The sequence below is a fragment of the Falco punctatus genome, assembly GCF_963210335.1.
Source record: "Falco punctatus genome assembly, chromosome: 6".
NCBI lineage: Eukaryota > Metazoa > Chordata > Aves > Falconiformes > Falconidae > Falco > Falco punctatus.
In genome coordinates, this window is record NC_137585.1 from 53402041 (window position 1) to 53417201 (window position 15161).

At 36.8% G+C, this 15161-nt stretch overlaps 1 protein-coding gene across 1 annotated transcript in view; it reads left to right on the forward strand.

Moving 5' to 3' along the window:
• SLC16A7 (solute carrier family 16 member 7) overlaps nt 1–2150 on the forward strand; it is an 81250-nt gene extending 79100 nt beyond the window's left edge. Inside the window, exon 5 of the mRNA XM_080390781.1 lies at nt 1251–2150. Within this exon, the coding sequence (XP_080246907.1) occupies nt 1251–1522 (272 nt within the window). The 3' untranslated portion in view covers nt 1523–2150. The remainder of the gene's footprint in view (nt 1–1250) is intronic.
• Nucleotides 2151–15161: the final 13011 nt, after the last annotated feature.

Sequence of the window (15161 nt, forward strand, 5' to 3'; positions counted from 1 at the left end):
TGGTAATGGTAGAACACAACAGATTCTCACGCAGCCTCTTGCTATGCCACCTAGTGGGCGGACTGAGCCGGTGACTGCTGGAGCCCAGCCTTTTCAGTCAGGTTCTAAAATCAATGTTCGTATTAACTCTAAAGATATTAAATTTAATATTTATGGGGCAATAGCACACGAAACTATTTATTTTTCAGTATATTAGCTTTTCAGGAGTTTTGAAAAGTATGTGTTTGTGCTATAACTCTATGAAAAATTGATTTATCTTATATTATGCTGAAGTAATTTTAATGCAGAATTTCATTTTTAATCATCAGTTTTATGAGTCTGCTCATTGAGAAAAAACAGTAAATTGTACTTTTTACGCTAATAGGTGAATTATACGCTTGCAGTGCTATTTGAGTTTTTCCTAATACTAGGCTTGTGAAATAAAGACTAAAATAATTTGATGGCTTGTAAATGTGTATCAGCTGAATAGGCTGACATTATGGCTTCAACCCAGTAAAAGCATCTAAATGCATACAAAATTGAAGTGTGCAGGCTATCCTGTGGATTCCAATGCTAGTGTAGCAGTATTCCGAGCTAAATACTTGGATACGTACAGATGTTGATTTGGGAGTTGGGAAAATCTGGGAAGAATGGCTCATAAAGTGGAAGAACAGTTATATTTTATTTTCCTTGTCATGACCCAACTAATCTCAGAGGTGTGGATGTAATTTTTAGGTACAGGTTTCATAGTTTAAAACTCATCAGTTGAGTATGATAGCTGAAGGGACAAACCTTTTTATCTCTTTCACCAGTCACAGGAAAGTAAAAATTGCAAAGTTGATGTACAATGACAGCAGCATAAAAAGACACATACCTCTTCATCCTATTGTCTGTATGCAGCCTCTGTGAGTGTCAGTCATTCCAAAACAATAGGAAACAAAATTAGGAGGAAAATAAAATAAAAAGTCAATGAAATAATGAAAATTAAACAACTAAAAAAATGTCTGTCATTATTCATTAAGCTTTACTTACATTGTTCTTCAATATTTTATCACTGTCAGTGATTCCAATGACAATTGCTACCTTGACTAATACAGGTTTTGTTAGAGTTCTGATATATATGTTAGACAATTTGAACATGTTGAAATGCTTTGCTGCTCCAACTCCAAAACCAAGAGATATATAGATATTTCTCCTAGGAAAGCATCTAGATTGTATTGGGCATCCTATTTTAAAGATGTTTTTTCTCTCTTCTTGTCTTTGTATTTCAGGTTGGTTGGTAGATGTTACTGGTGAATATCAGTACATGTATTTCGTCTGCGGAGTGATTGTGATTGTGGCCAGTATCTGGTTATTCATTGGCAATACCATTAACTACAGGCTTTTGGCAAAAGAAAAGAAGTTAGAAGATGAGAAGCAGAAAGCACAGAAGAATGCTGACTCAAAGGAAGCCGAACCATTAACAAACAATGAGAACGAAGATGCTGCCAGCAGAGCTGATAAAGCTCTTGAAGATCCTTCAGAAAGAGAAACCAATATTTAATCTGCAGTATAGCTCAGAAGGCAACATTTATGACTTCCATTAGAAATATGTCTTCAAGACACAGGCCAGGTTTTTTTGGTAATAATGATCAGTCACAATATTGGATGGGAACAGATTTTTGCCCCGTGGCAAGACTCTTAGTTAAATTACTATCTACTGTTTATTTATTTCAGTGATACAAAATTGAGATTAAAGAGGTACTGACTCCATGCAAATGAGTCCATCAGACTATGACTGGACAATCAAGAGTCAGGTAAACCAGACAATAAAGCCTTCCAATAACAGTTTTGTTTAAAATACATATCTAATACAAAAGTACCTCCTAGACTTATTTAGGAAGATACTTTGCTTTCTTTAGAATATTGTTAAAGTCTGTTGAAATCATCTGCCCAAACTGTATTTACCACTAATATTACAAAGAATATAAGCTCAAAGATTTTTTGAAAAGAGACAGAGTACCTGAGTGAAGCACACTGAAACTTTTTTCTCTTTTGTATGCCCACTAGATCAAAAAGGTACATTATGCCTGTATAAACAATTATAATATGGATGTAAAAATTAAGGTTAGGAGACGAACAATTGGTGGGCACCATCTCTAAAATACAATAAACAGCTGAATTACAATATATTCCAGAAGTTGTTTCCTCCTGTGATAGCTGACTACATTGTATTTCAACGTATATTTGAATCCAAAGTATGTTCAGACTTTGCTAATTCAAACAGAGCTAAAATCTGTCTGTATATAAAAGGATTTAAACCCAAGATTTACATTGCTAACAAGAGTGGCAATTAGGTGTTTTGCTTTTTTTTTTTTCATTATGTAGTCCTGTATGGCTGAAGGGTCTGCACTGGACTGTGAAACTTTCTTCCTAAAGGGACTAGACTCAGAACCTGCTGATGTTAAAAGGATGCTTACCCTTGGCTTTTGTGGCCCAAATCAGTTTGGTTTATTGGCACATCATTAGTTGTTTGATGGTCTGCTGGGAGGATATTTAAGGTCTAACTTCAGGTATTTGCAGACAGGTAACTTTGTACCAGTTCTCAGCTCCCTTTCCCAAGTATTCAGTGAAAAGCTACTTCCTTTTTCTAATGCCAGTTTGAGCAAAAATGCTGCAAGGCACATTGACAGTGCCAGTCTGGAAGCTTTGTATTGACATATCATTTTTGTGCAGGATACTTGGGTTTGTGTCTACAGTTTCACACAGACACTCCTATCAATTAAAATGTACACAACTGTTCCTCTTCCTTTAGGCAAAAGGAAGCAGAAGTCTACAATTTGACTTTACAGAAATCATTTAGCATTGCACTTGAAAGCTAGAAATGCAAGCTTCTGAAGGTATTAAGTGAAAATATTTCTGTTCTGTTTGTAGGTGAGGAAATGTGTTATTTGTTTCAGAGAGATGCCTGCAAATGACTCAGAAATTGTGAAAATTAAGGGTCTGATTCATAAAACATTTATGCACTGTTTATGTAGGATACACATACACTCAATTCCAGGAAAAGAATGTAATTCTTTTTAGTTCTCTTTTAAATCGCAAAAAGTTGCAAATATATTGGACAGACAGCTAGCGGTGTTAAACACACTTTGAAGCACCAATAATGAAGAAAAAATTAATAGTAAAATAAACAGACACAGGAGTGCTTTTAAGAAAGCCATTTCTTAATAGTAATGTTTGATATTACTATATCCACTCTTCTAAAAAAATTCTGGCAGAGCTTGCTTCTGTTTTGCTGGGTTATCGTCTTACATACTATGAAGTTCCACAGTAATGCTGAACTTTTTCATTATCTCAGCACTGTTTTGGAGGAGAAGCATCATGAATCTACTCACAGCATGGTACAGAAATTAATACCTACTTTTTACCTAATTATATGCAGGAAAACCAAATGTCTTCTACAAGTCCTGTAGCATATAGGCATATCAGCAACAAAATATGTGCATTTCAGAGTCTGGGGAGGAAATATGGGTTACATGCTCAGATCTGAGCAGTGAACTGTGTAAAGGAGAATGATTTAGTCCTACTAAAATCACAGTTCCTTGTTCAGCCCCCAGCTTCAGAGAAGTAATAAATACATTGCATCTCCTTCCAAATGTAGCCCTGCCAGCACCCCATGAGATGAAAACACTGCTTGGTTTTTAGCTATACAGACAGAGTGAATTCCAGGATCTATGAAGTACAGCCAGAAAGTGATGAGGAATTTCATAGACACCAAGTTTTCATACAGTGTGGAATATCAGTTAGAAATACTGGATTGTAAACAATGAACTGAAATTTTATCCAAAGAGTAGTCCTCAGGAACATCACTCTTCTCCTGACAGCAAGTGGTAGAAAGGCAGAGATTATTTGAAAAGAGATGATTATAGAGGCTGAACCAAAATTACGGAGGCAAAATTCTCGGTGCTTATTATCTCTTTGCAAAAACCATCATGATTAAGAATACAGGGTAGAAGACAAGTGTCAACTTTTGATTTAAGTCTGGTAAAATTTGCTGTTGTGTAAATAAAGGACTTGGAAAACAGATGATAAAAGTCTCTCAGGAAACGTGCAGGCAACTTTGCTGTTGTATGCAGGATCACAGAATACAATGCAACATGGTATAGGAGATAAGGGAAGAACAAGGTTCCTTGAGCCATAGACACACCTAACCACAAGTAACAAAAAATTTTATTACTATCTCAGAGGAAGTAAAAATTTATATAAACACAACCTTCTACAGAGACACCACACTTCCATCTCTGGTCAATTACGTTAAAAAATAATAGGAATGAAAGAGCTGCTTCAGCACCACTCACCAATATGCAATTTTTAATCCCATAAGGGAAAATGATACAGCAGGCAACTGGAGCAATATAAGGTAGTAACTGAATCAAGTGAAACATTTCCTTACACCTCTTTCATTACTTTTCCTCTTAATACTAGCAACAAAATAAAAACTGTCAGAATACTCTTGATATTACTGAATGTTAAAGAAGTTAAAATCCGGAGATGAATGAAGAAAATTGGAACCATATGCAAAAACTGCCTGAAATTAAAAAGCTGTATGTTCCAAATAACAGGTCCTAAAGAGGCAATTGCCTTCTATAGGTAGCTCTTATTTCTAAAAGTAGTAATAATAGCAGATTACCTTGAATCAATTCTGTAATGAGCAGCAAAGTAGCAAAATGAGTATAACTTGCCTTCATACCCCTGAATATCACTCTGCACTGAGCTATAATTTGTACTGCAAGTCATTTCATCATTACATTTTTGCTTTCAGGATAAGACCTGGGTATATACCATCTCTCTAAATTCCCTTGGTTTCTTTTAATTACCTCATCCCAGTCTGGACCACTGTAGGGTCAGGACTAAGAGATGGCCCTGCCTTACAAGGATGAAATGTACTCTCAAACTTCAAGACATACCACATGCATCTTTTATGCACTATGGACTCTGTAGTCTCTGTCAATCAGTGCAAGCAAATCCTTAATTGGTCTTAATCTCATTTATACTCATGTATACTTCATCCTTTTCATTTCTCTGCACAATATTGATCAGTCAATAAAAACAATGCCAAAACCTTAAAATTAGTAGGAAAGGAGATTACATTAATAATATTTTTCCTATTTAACATCCAGGTTAAATTTCATGTAGTTTCAGAGTACACATCCGGATACTTTTATTTTGACATCGTACTCTCTGGTAGCAGGAGAGGTTTTTTGTATTGCCCTTTCCAACTCCAGAGAAAGACTTCTCACCAGTAATTCCCAGTACTTTTTCAACAACATGTCGAAAGTTCACCCCTCCTGCCTCTCCTCATTGAACTGTGGTTGCAACCATTGCCAGTTCTGTATTTCCATTAAGTTCATAAAAGCATATTTTTATATGAATTCCTGTAGCATAACTAGTAAGACTACAATCCCTTTATTTCAGGAGTGTGATTTCTGAACTGTTTTGACAGAGTTAGAGAAGGTCTTATTTTATTTTCAAAGAATTTGTTTTGTTTTATTTGGTTGAGTTTTTTAAATTATGTTGTCCTTATGAGAGAAAGTTCAACTTTACTTACTGCTGAAGTGAATGGAAGCAATTTCACTGACATCATGATTCAAAATTCACATGAATTTTAATGGTCTTTTTGCATATCAGCATCTAGTGTGCTTAAAAAACATTTGGCAGTCTCTACATAATTGTTCCTCCCAGAGAACTCTCATTCCTCTCGAAGATCCCCCACCCGCCACCCCATTATTCATTTTGATGTAAGACACATAATTTGGACCTGGAATGCTGTGACTCTTAAATACTTACTTGTCATACTCTCCTGAAACTCCTAAGTAACATTTTTCTCTTGTTACTTTCAGGCCTGGATGGTTGTATTAGTAGGGAGGTAATGCTCAGATATATAATAATCTACAGATACCACATACAGCCATAACTGGGGCAGCCATCAGGATTTCAGTAAACAAAGCCAGTGACCATTTCTATAGGTGAACATTCTGTAACTGATACTGGCAATTTTGCCTATAAAAAAAATATAAATTGAGGCAAATTTTCTTAGTTTCTTTATAGATTACTATTTTTCTATTCACATGAGAGGAATATAAAGGGGATTTTTAAATACTTATTTTCAGAGGTGACATAGCAATTTTAACAAGGCACTCTGGATTTTTTTTGGGGGGGTGTGCTTTTCTGATACTGTGCATATATATGTATTGAAAGTGTTTGCATGAATTATCCTTTTGATCATTATTTGCATAAGCTTTGCTATGTAATTTCAACATAATTTCATAGAATCATGGAACAATTTGCATTGGAAAGGACCCTAAAGTTCATCTAGTTCCAACCCCCCTGCCATGGGCAGGGACACCTTCCACTGGGCCAAGTTGCTCAAAGTTCCATCCAGCCTGGCCTTGAACACTTCCAGGAATAGGATATCCACAGCTGCTCTGGGCAACCTGCTCCAGTGCCTCACCACCCTCATAGTAAAGAATTTTTTCCTAATACCTGAAGAAATCTACCCTCTTTCAGCTTAAAGCCATGCCCCCTTGTTCCACCACTACATGCCCTTGTAAAAAGTCCCTCTTCAGCTTTCTTGTAGGCCACCTTTAGGTACTGGAAGGCTGCTGTTAGGTCTCCCCAGGGCCTTCTTTCCTTCAGGCTGAAAAACACCAACTCTTAGTGTGTCTTCATAGGAGAGGTGCTCCAGCCTTCTCCAGCCCTCTGACAACCTTTGTGGCCATTGGACTTGCTCCAACAGGTCCATGTCCTTCATATATTGGAGGCCCCAGAGCTGGACGCAGTACTCCAGGTGGGGGTCTCACAAGAGCAGAGTAAAGGGGGAGAATCACCCTCCTTGACCTCCTGGACATGCTTCTTGTGATGCAGCTCAGGACACAGTTGGCTTCCTGGGCTCCAAGCGCACATTGCTGGGCCATGTTAAACTTCTCGTACACCGACACCCCCAAGTCCTTCTCCTCAGGGCTGCTCTCAATCCATTCGTGGCTCAGCCTGTATTTGTGCTTGGGATTGCCCTGACCCACATGCTGGACCTTGCACTTGGCCTTGTTGAACTTCATGAGGTCCACACGGGCCCACTTCTCAAGCCTGTCAAAGTCCCTCTGAAAGGCACCCCTTCCCTCCAGCGTGTCTACAGCTTGGTGTAGTCAGCAAACTTGCTGAGGATGCGCACAATCCCAGTGTCCATGTCACTGATAAAGATGTTAAACAGCACCAGTCCCAGTACTGACCCCTGAGGAATGTCACTTGTCACTGGTCTCCACTTGGACATCAAGTCATTGATGGCAACCCTGTGAATGCAACCATCCAGCCAGTTCCTTATCCACTGAGCAGTCCATCTGCCAAATCCATGTCTTTCCAGTTTAGAGACAAAGATGTCCTCCAGGACAGTGTCAAATGCTTTGCACAAGTCCAGACAGATGACATCAGTAGCTCTTCTCTTATCCACCAACGCTGTAACCCCATTGTAGAAGGCCACCACATTTGTCAGGCATGATTCACCCTTAGTGAAGCCATGTTGGCTGTCACCAATCACCTCCATAGTTTCCACGTGCCTTACCATAGTTTCCAGGAGGATCAGCTCCACAACCTTGCTGGGAACAGGGGTGAGACTGACTGTCCTGGAATTTCCCAGGTCTTCCTTATTTCCCTTTTTAAAAATTGAGATTATATTTCCCATTTTGCAGTGAGTGGCAACTTCACCAGACTGCCACGACTTCTCAAATAGGATAGATAGTGCCCTAGCCTCTTCTTTTGCCAGTTCCCTCAGGACCCATGGATGCATCTCCTCAGGTCTCTTGGACTTGTGTACCTTCAGGTTCCTTAGATGGTCTGAATTATAGTCTTCTACAGTGGGCAGTTACTCATTCTGCCAGTCCCTGCCTTTGCCTTCTGTGACATGGGTGGTGTAGCTGGAGCACCTGCCAGTGGAGACTGATGCAAAAATGTCATTGAGTACCTCAGCCTTCTCCATGTCCCGGGTAACCAGGTCTCCCATTTCCTTCCGGAGAGGGCCCACATTTTCCTTACTCTTCCTTTTATCACTGACATACCTGTAGAAACTTTTCTTGTTGTCCTTGACATCCCTGGCTAGATTTAATTATATCAAGGCTTTCGCTTTCCTAACCTGATTCATGATCCCTCGGACAATTCTCTGTAATCCTCCCAGGCTACTTGTCCTTGCCTCTACCCTCTGTGGGCTTCCTTTATGTTTGGGTTCGTCCAGGAGTTCCTTATTTACCCATGCAGGCCTTCTGCCATTTTTGCCTGACTTCCTCTTTGTTGGGATGCATTGCTCCTGAACTGGAGGAGGTGATCCTTGAATATTAACCAGCTTTCTTCGGCCCCTTTTACCTCCACAGCTTTATCCTATGGTACCCTACTAAATATATCCCTGAAGAGGCTAAATTCAGCTCTTCTAACTCTAGAGTAGTGATCTTGCTGTTGTTGAATTTGCATATTGTTGTTTTGCAGTTCACATTTTTCTTGTCATCTACCTCTCAATAGAATTTTGGAGACTTGACCCTGGAAGAATACAGTTAACAAAAAGCTTAATGATAAAGCCTGTACAGACTATTAGAAAGTCTTTCAAATATTTGAGGCCACTTACAGTTCTATTTTTAAGGCAGTGCATATTTATGACCAAATTATTTATATCAAATGACATAGCCTTATTAGGTCTAAACCCATACTTTTATAGTTTTTGCATCACTGATCTGGTATAAAAACTCACCATGACATTTAGATATCCAAAGTCTACTGCCCTTTCTGTGAGATGTTCATCCTCCTTTTTTTTTTTCTTTTCTTTTCTTTTTTTTTTTTCTTCTTTCCTTTTCTGAGTTAGTGGAATTAAATGGAAACATTACATAGTCAGAACATCCAAACAGCTAAAAAAACTATTACAGAACACTTTGCAGTTTGCATCCCTGACAAAATCTGTTTCTTTGGTTTATAAACAATAGAGAATTTTAGGTTGCTTTCCCTTTAGTGGGGTGGTTAGGGAGATGGTCCCAAAATGTTGGTTTGGGGCCAAGGAATAATGATTGTTCTTCATACGCTCTTTACAAAATGAGAGATGATTGTTTCCTCAAGTTACTCTTCTTCTTAGTCTACAAACCATTCTTGCCTTCTAGGACCTATTACAAAGTCCACTGAAGCCAGCAAAAATACCTATCAAAGTCAAAGAGCTTTGTCAGACATTGGAGGTGATGTGGCTTCAGTGGAGGCTTCAGCCTTATTTTCTCCATATCAAATCTCAGGAGTATCAGAACACAGCAAATGCAGGATTTGTTGCAACTGGCAAATCTAGCTATGTCTACATAATATTCCTAATGAATTAGTCCCTAACTTAACGCACAATAGGTGTTATTTTAATACTCTATATAAATAATAAAAAACCAAACATAAACTCTGAATGTAGATTATAAAATATAGAGGATATATTTAAATAAATATATGAACAAATCTGTTTAACCCCAAAGGAAATTATCTATTTCCTTTCAATCCTTCCATCAGCAGTTTATAATCTTCATTTTTCTTATTTCCAGAGAAAATGGTTTATGACTTTTGGGAATGTATATATAGACACATATATAAGGGAATATATATGCATATGTATGTATGTGTGTATATATGTATTCCCCTATATATAAAACTCTAATTTATATATATTATATATATTTATGTATATATAAAATATATATAATGTTTTAGAGTAAGTTGCATACTGTGCCTGATAAATGAAACATATTTGTAAGTAAATAAAAGACTAGCAAATGACAGAAAAATGTAAAGTTTTTCTCTAAGAGTATATGTTATTATTTTTCAGTTTCTGTTGGTTTTATTTATAGTAGAGATCCATTGAGAAAACTGCAATATTATGTAACACTGATATTTCAACTATGGCACATTTCAAAGTGGCCTAAGATCACTGAGAATTTTCATTGTTAGACTGTGAAACCTACATTGTTGGCGAAGGGGTTGGTTGGGTATTTCTGCTGTGGAAGTGTTAACTAGATGATCTCTGAACAGACCACAACACATAGGCTGAGTTTTCATCTCCTGTAGTATGTATGACAAGATCATAGGAAGTATTGATGGACATGGTATTCTTGTAAAAGATATGGAAAATTATAATAGTCAAGGCTCTGTAAACAATATTCTCATTAAATTATTATGGGAAACTCTCCAGAACACTAGTTTTTAAAAACACTGACAATTTTTTATACCTTTTCCAGGTTTGTTTTTGGGATTTTGGCTTTTGTTTTGTTTTGGTTTTTTTTCTTCAAGTAGGCAAGCCCATGAAAACTCAACATTTGTCTCTGACTGTAAATTTTCTACATTAAGGTTATTGAGAGATTTTTTTCAGAGTGGTACATAAAGCAGTTACATAAATACCCTTCCTGAAGTGTGACATAGGTGCATTTTCCACTTATAGCTTACTTGGAAAGTTCACCATGTTTGCAGTCTACCAACAGAACTTGGTATTGCTATGCAATAATTAAAAGTGCAGTAGCCATTGTTGTTGACTAACACATTTTTTTCTTTCTTTTTGTATTTTGCAATACTGTATGGTTTTTACTTGAATATACTGGCTAATTTGGGGGTGGGGTGGGGTGTGACAATCATTTAGTAGCTAGAGGTGCTATTTATGTTCCAAAAAGATCTGGGTGAATGGTAACATTCTCTTTCTAGATGCCAAATCCTTTTTTTTTGACCTGACAAAATTCATTGTTCATAATGTATATTAACCCTGTAAAATGCTTATGCACTGCATTACATAGTATTTAAATGCATTTTTGCTCATTATCTTCTATTCCATGCTTATACTAGTGTCTAATATGTCAAGTTTGTCCATATATATTTATCAAAAATTGCAAGGAAAAATGTGTACAATAAACAATTTAAAAAAATAAAATTTCCATGTAAAGTTTCTGAAAGGATGTAAATTCTGATTTGTTAGACTCTTTTATAGTAAGTTATTTACACTTTTAAAGTGTGCAAATATTCATTGGTATATTAATTGATTTATTATTCAAAGGGAACTAAGGTATCAAAATCACTTCTGCTTGCATACAGAAACAGAACTGGAAGATTTCCTATGTAGGAAAGATACTACCAGTAGGTGAACAAGCTGCCAGCCCCTTGCTGTTCCTAATTCCACCATAATTATGATTTAACCTCATACGTTACTCAGTTACTGTCTGGACACCCATGACTTTTCCCCATTACTCTGATCGGGATTTTTTCCTAAGTTCCATGTTCATGCAATATAATTCATTTATCTCTAAAGAAGATGAATTTATCATATGGCTTGGAATAGTAGACATAGATAACACTATTTCATTTCCTCTTTCTAGGTATTCCCAGATCCAATATATTTGTCAATTGACTTAAGGTTATGATTGCTTGCTGCAGTTAAATTGGTGTTTATTTATATAATGTGATTGGATATTTAAAATTAGAAGTATTAAGGAAGTATTAGAGATATGTATTAATATTAGAGATGCTAACATCCTTTGCATGCTATCTACATACGTTTTACACAGAAGCACAATAAGCTACTGGGACATAAAGGTGTAAAAGATGAACTATTGAATAAGAAAGAAATAACTGTCTATGAAAACAAATGGTCATTATTTTTGTATTTCTAATAACAGTAAATTTATTTTCAAAGAATGTTACCAATAATCTTCTTGATATGGAAGTGTTGATTCAATTACCAGAGTATATTTAAATTTTGTTCATATTCTAGCCTTGTAATATTTGTATATTTGAGTATTTGTAATATTCATAAATAATCCGTTTTCAGGGATTGACCAAGTAAAAAATAAAAATAAAGTAAAAAATACATAGTGACAAAATTGTCCCTATGGCAAAATGAACCAGCTACAGTATTTAACCCTGCTCAAAGACATTGTTGATATCACTTGCATGCCTAAAGATATGTTGTCTCACTGAATCTGATTGCATGACTAATAATACATTGCTGAGTAATGGACACTGAATTCAGAAAAATCATGCCTATTCGTGAGGGTTTGCATTTTGATAATTTGAGTGGCAAGACAGATAGAGACCTCAAACTGTACTCTGTCTGTAAGGTCACTGTTACTATGTTTTCCCACAAATGGTATTTGATTCCAGTAATGAGCCCGTTTACTCATTATTCCAAATTAATAGGTTACATTTACCACTGCAGCTCAGCAGTAATCACTTCTACAGTTTTATTCCTCTGATCAAGACTTAAAAGCATTGCCATTCAATAAAATTCCTAATCCATAATGTGCATATACTACAATACATATAATTATATCCCTAATAGTATGTATGTGAACATTTATTTCTCCTCATGCCTCCTCTTCATACGCTTTGATATACATGCATTTGCCATAACACATTATGCTTTGGTTCATCTGCTTAAATTGAGATAAGAAAATCCCTAGAGATCAGAGATACCGAGTTTATTTTTTAAATATAAAATCATAATCATAAGTCAAAAAAAAAAAAATTTATATATAGTGCATTAAATAGAGACACATAATTGGTAATTGAAATTCACTGGTTGAATAAGTAGTCCAATTTTCATTAAGTAACTTCTAATTTCCAGTGCCTGATAACACCAAACTGTAAGTATATCCCATGAGGAAACAAATAATTTGGTTAGAATATATCCACCTCTTCAAACAACTGTTTTTCTCATAGAAGCTTCCTACAGGTTCCTATTGTATAATGAAATGATGTTTTCACATCAAAACTGAGATGTAAAGACATGATTCTGTTGTTTCTTTGACTACCATGAGAACACAGTCTTGTAGTCTTTTCTGTACAAAGGAAATCTTGACCTAATCCACAGTTCCACACTTTTTCTCACAAGATACAAAAATGATTTACCTGGAGAAAATCCAGAAACGCTCAGGCAGCGTGTTACATTTTAAGGACACTTAACCTACTTTTTGTCCATTAGCAAAGATGGATCTTAAAACATCTGGAACTGTACCTTCTTCAATTCAGTTTAGAATTTTAGTATTGCAAATGCTAGACAAAGGAAAGACCTGGGAAACTCCAGGACAGTCAGTCTCACCCCTGTTCCCAGCAAGGTTGTGGAGCTGATCCTCCTGGAAACTATGGTAAGGCACGTGGAAACTATGGAGGTGATTGGTGACAGCCAACATGGCTTCACTAAGGGTGAATCATGCCTGACAAATGTGGTGGCCTTCTACAATGGGGTTACAGCGTTGGTGGATAAGAGAAGAGCTACTGATGTCATCTGTCTGGACTTGTGCAAAGCATTTGACACTGTCCTGGAGGACATCTTTGTCTCTAAACTGGAAAGACATGGATTTGGCAGATGGACTGCTCAGTGGATAAGGAACTGGCTGGATGGTTGCATTCACAGGGTTGCCATCAATGACCTGATGTCCAAGTGGAGACCAGTGACAAGTGACATTCCTCAGGGGTCAGTACTGGGACTGGTGCTGTTTAACATCTTTATCAGTGACATGGACACTGGGATTGTGCGCATCCTCAGCAAGTTTGCTGACTACACCAAGCTGTAGACACGCTGGAGGGAAGGGGTGCCTTTCAGAGGGACTTTGACAGGCTTGAGAAGTGGGCCCGTGTGGACCTCATGAAGTTCAACAAGGCCAAGTGCAAGGTCCAGCATGTGGGTCAGGGCAATCCCAAGCACAAATACAGGCTGAGCCACGAATGGATTGAGAGCAGCCCTGAGGAGAAGGACTTGGGGGTGTCGGTGTACGAGAAGTTTAACATGGCCCAGCAATGTGCGCTTGGAGCCCAGGAAGCCAACTGTGTCCTGAGCTGCATCACAAGAAGCATGTCCAGGAGGTCAAGGAGGGTGATTCTCCCCCTTTACTCTGCTCTTGTGAGACCCCCACCTGGAGTACTGCGTCCAGCTCTGGGGCCTCCAATATATGAAGGACATGGACCTGTTGGAGCAAGTCCAGAAAATGGCCACAAAAATGGTCATAGGGATGGAATATCCTTTCTGTGAGGAAAGGCTGAGAGACCTGGTGTTTTTCAGCAAATCAGTATTTCTAGTTAGTGTATCTGAAAGAAAAGCGAGTTGTGAAAACTAGTATTTATCTTAAATTATTTTCTTTTTAGCATTTTGTCATAAGAGTAAATGGGCCTGGAAATTAATTAATTTTCTTCCCCTCTTCTGTTCTCTTCTTCTTACTTTTTCACTAATACTGACTATGCTGAAAAAGTATCCATCAAGTATTATATATTTTAGCTACTAGACATGGATATTCTTTTAAAAAAATTACACCTAAACAACAACAGTAGGTTAAAAAAAATTGGAAACAAAATATTTTTATTTTCCAACCAGTTGTAAGAGCTTATGTTATAAAAAGCATCTTTGAGAAATTTCTTAAAAATGGAGAAGTCTCCATAAAGAAAAAACTGAACAAAAATACATGACTGGAGGGGATAGTGTTCAGCATTTGTAGATACCATCCTAAAATCTTGCACATATTATTTAAATTAAATATAAAATTAGATGGTTTTATCTGGAAATTGTCAATTTTCATTTGAGTGCTTTTAAGCACTAGCATCAATGCAAGGGTGGGGTTTTTTTGTTTTGTTTTGTTACAAAAGCTATTAATTTTGTTTCTTTTATATGTCTATTTTTTCCTGAATATAATTTTTTTTTCCTCTGGAAATTGTGTAACTGTAGTTAATCAAGCTATATATTTTCTGTACAATACTGTTGCAGGTTTATTATGACAGCAGAAGAATTTTGATGCCTTTTATCCCAATTATATACAGTTCCAATCAAGTATTATGGCTGTTCCCTTTCCTACTTCCCCTTCATATCATTTTTAATAAGCTGGAAATGTACACAATCTATTTGAAACCTTTAAAGTCTATGAAATTGGAATGGGAAATTTGCTAATGCCACTTTCCTTGTTTCCTAATTTAAGTCAGGCTGAAGTTCATCAGCACAATCTATTTTGTTTTTATTGTCCTCGTCAGAGTTTGTGGGCACTTATAAAAAACACAAGCATTTAATAAAACTCTTTCTACGGTATTTGAATTCTAAGCACAAAAGCCACATGAATTATTTAGGAAAATGAATTGTTCAAACATCTTAAAACACATTTTCTGTTAAAGTAAGTTTGAACTGA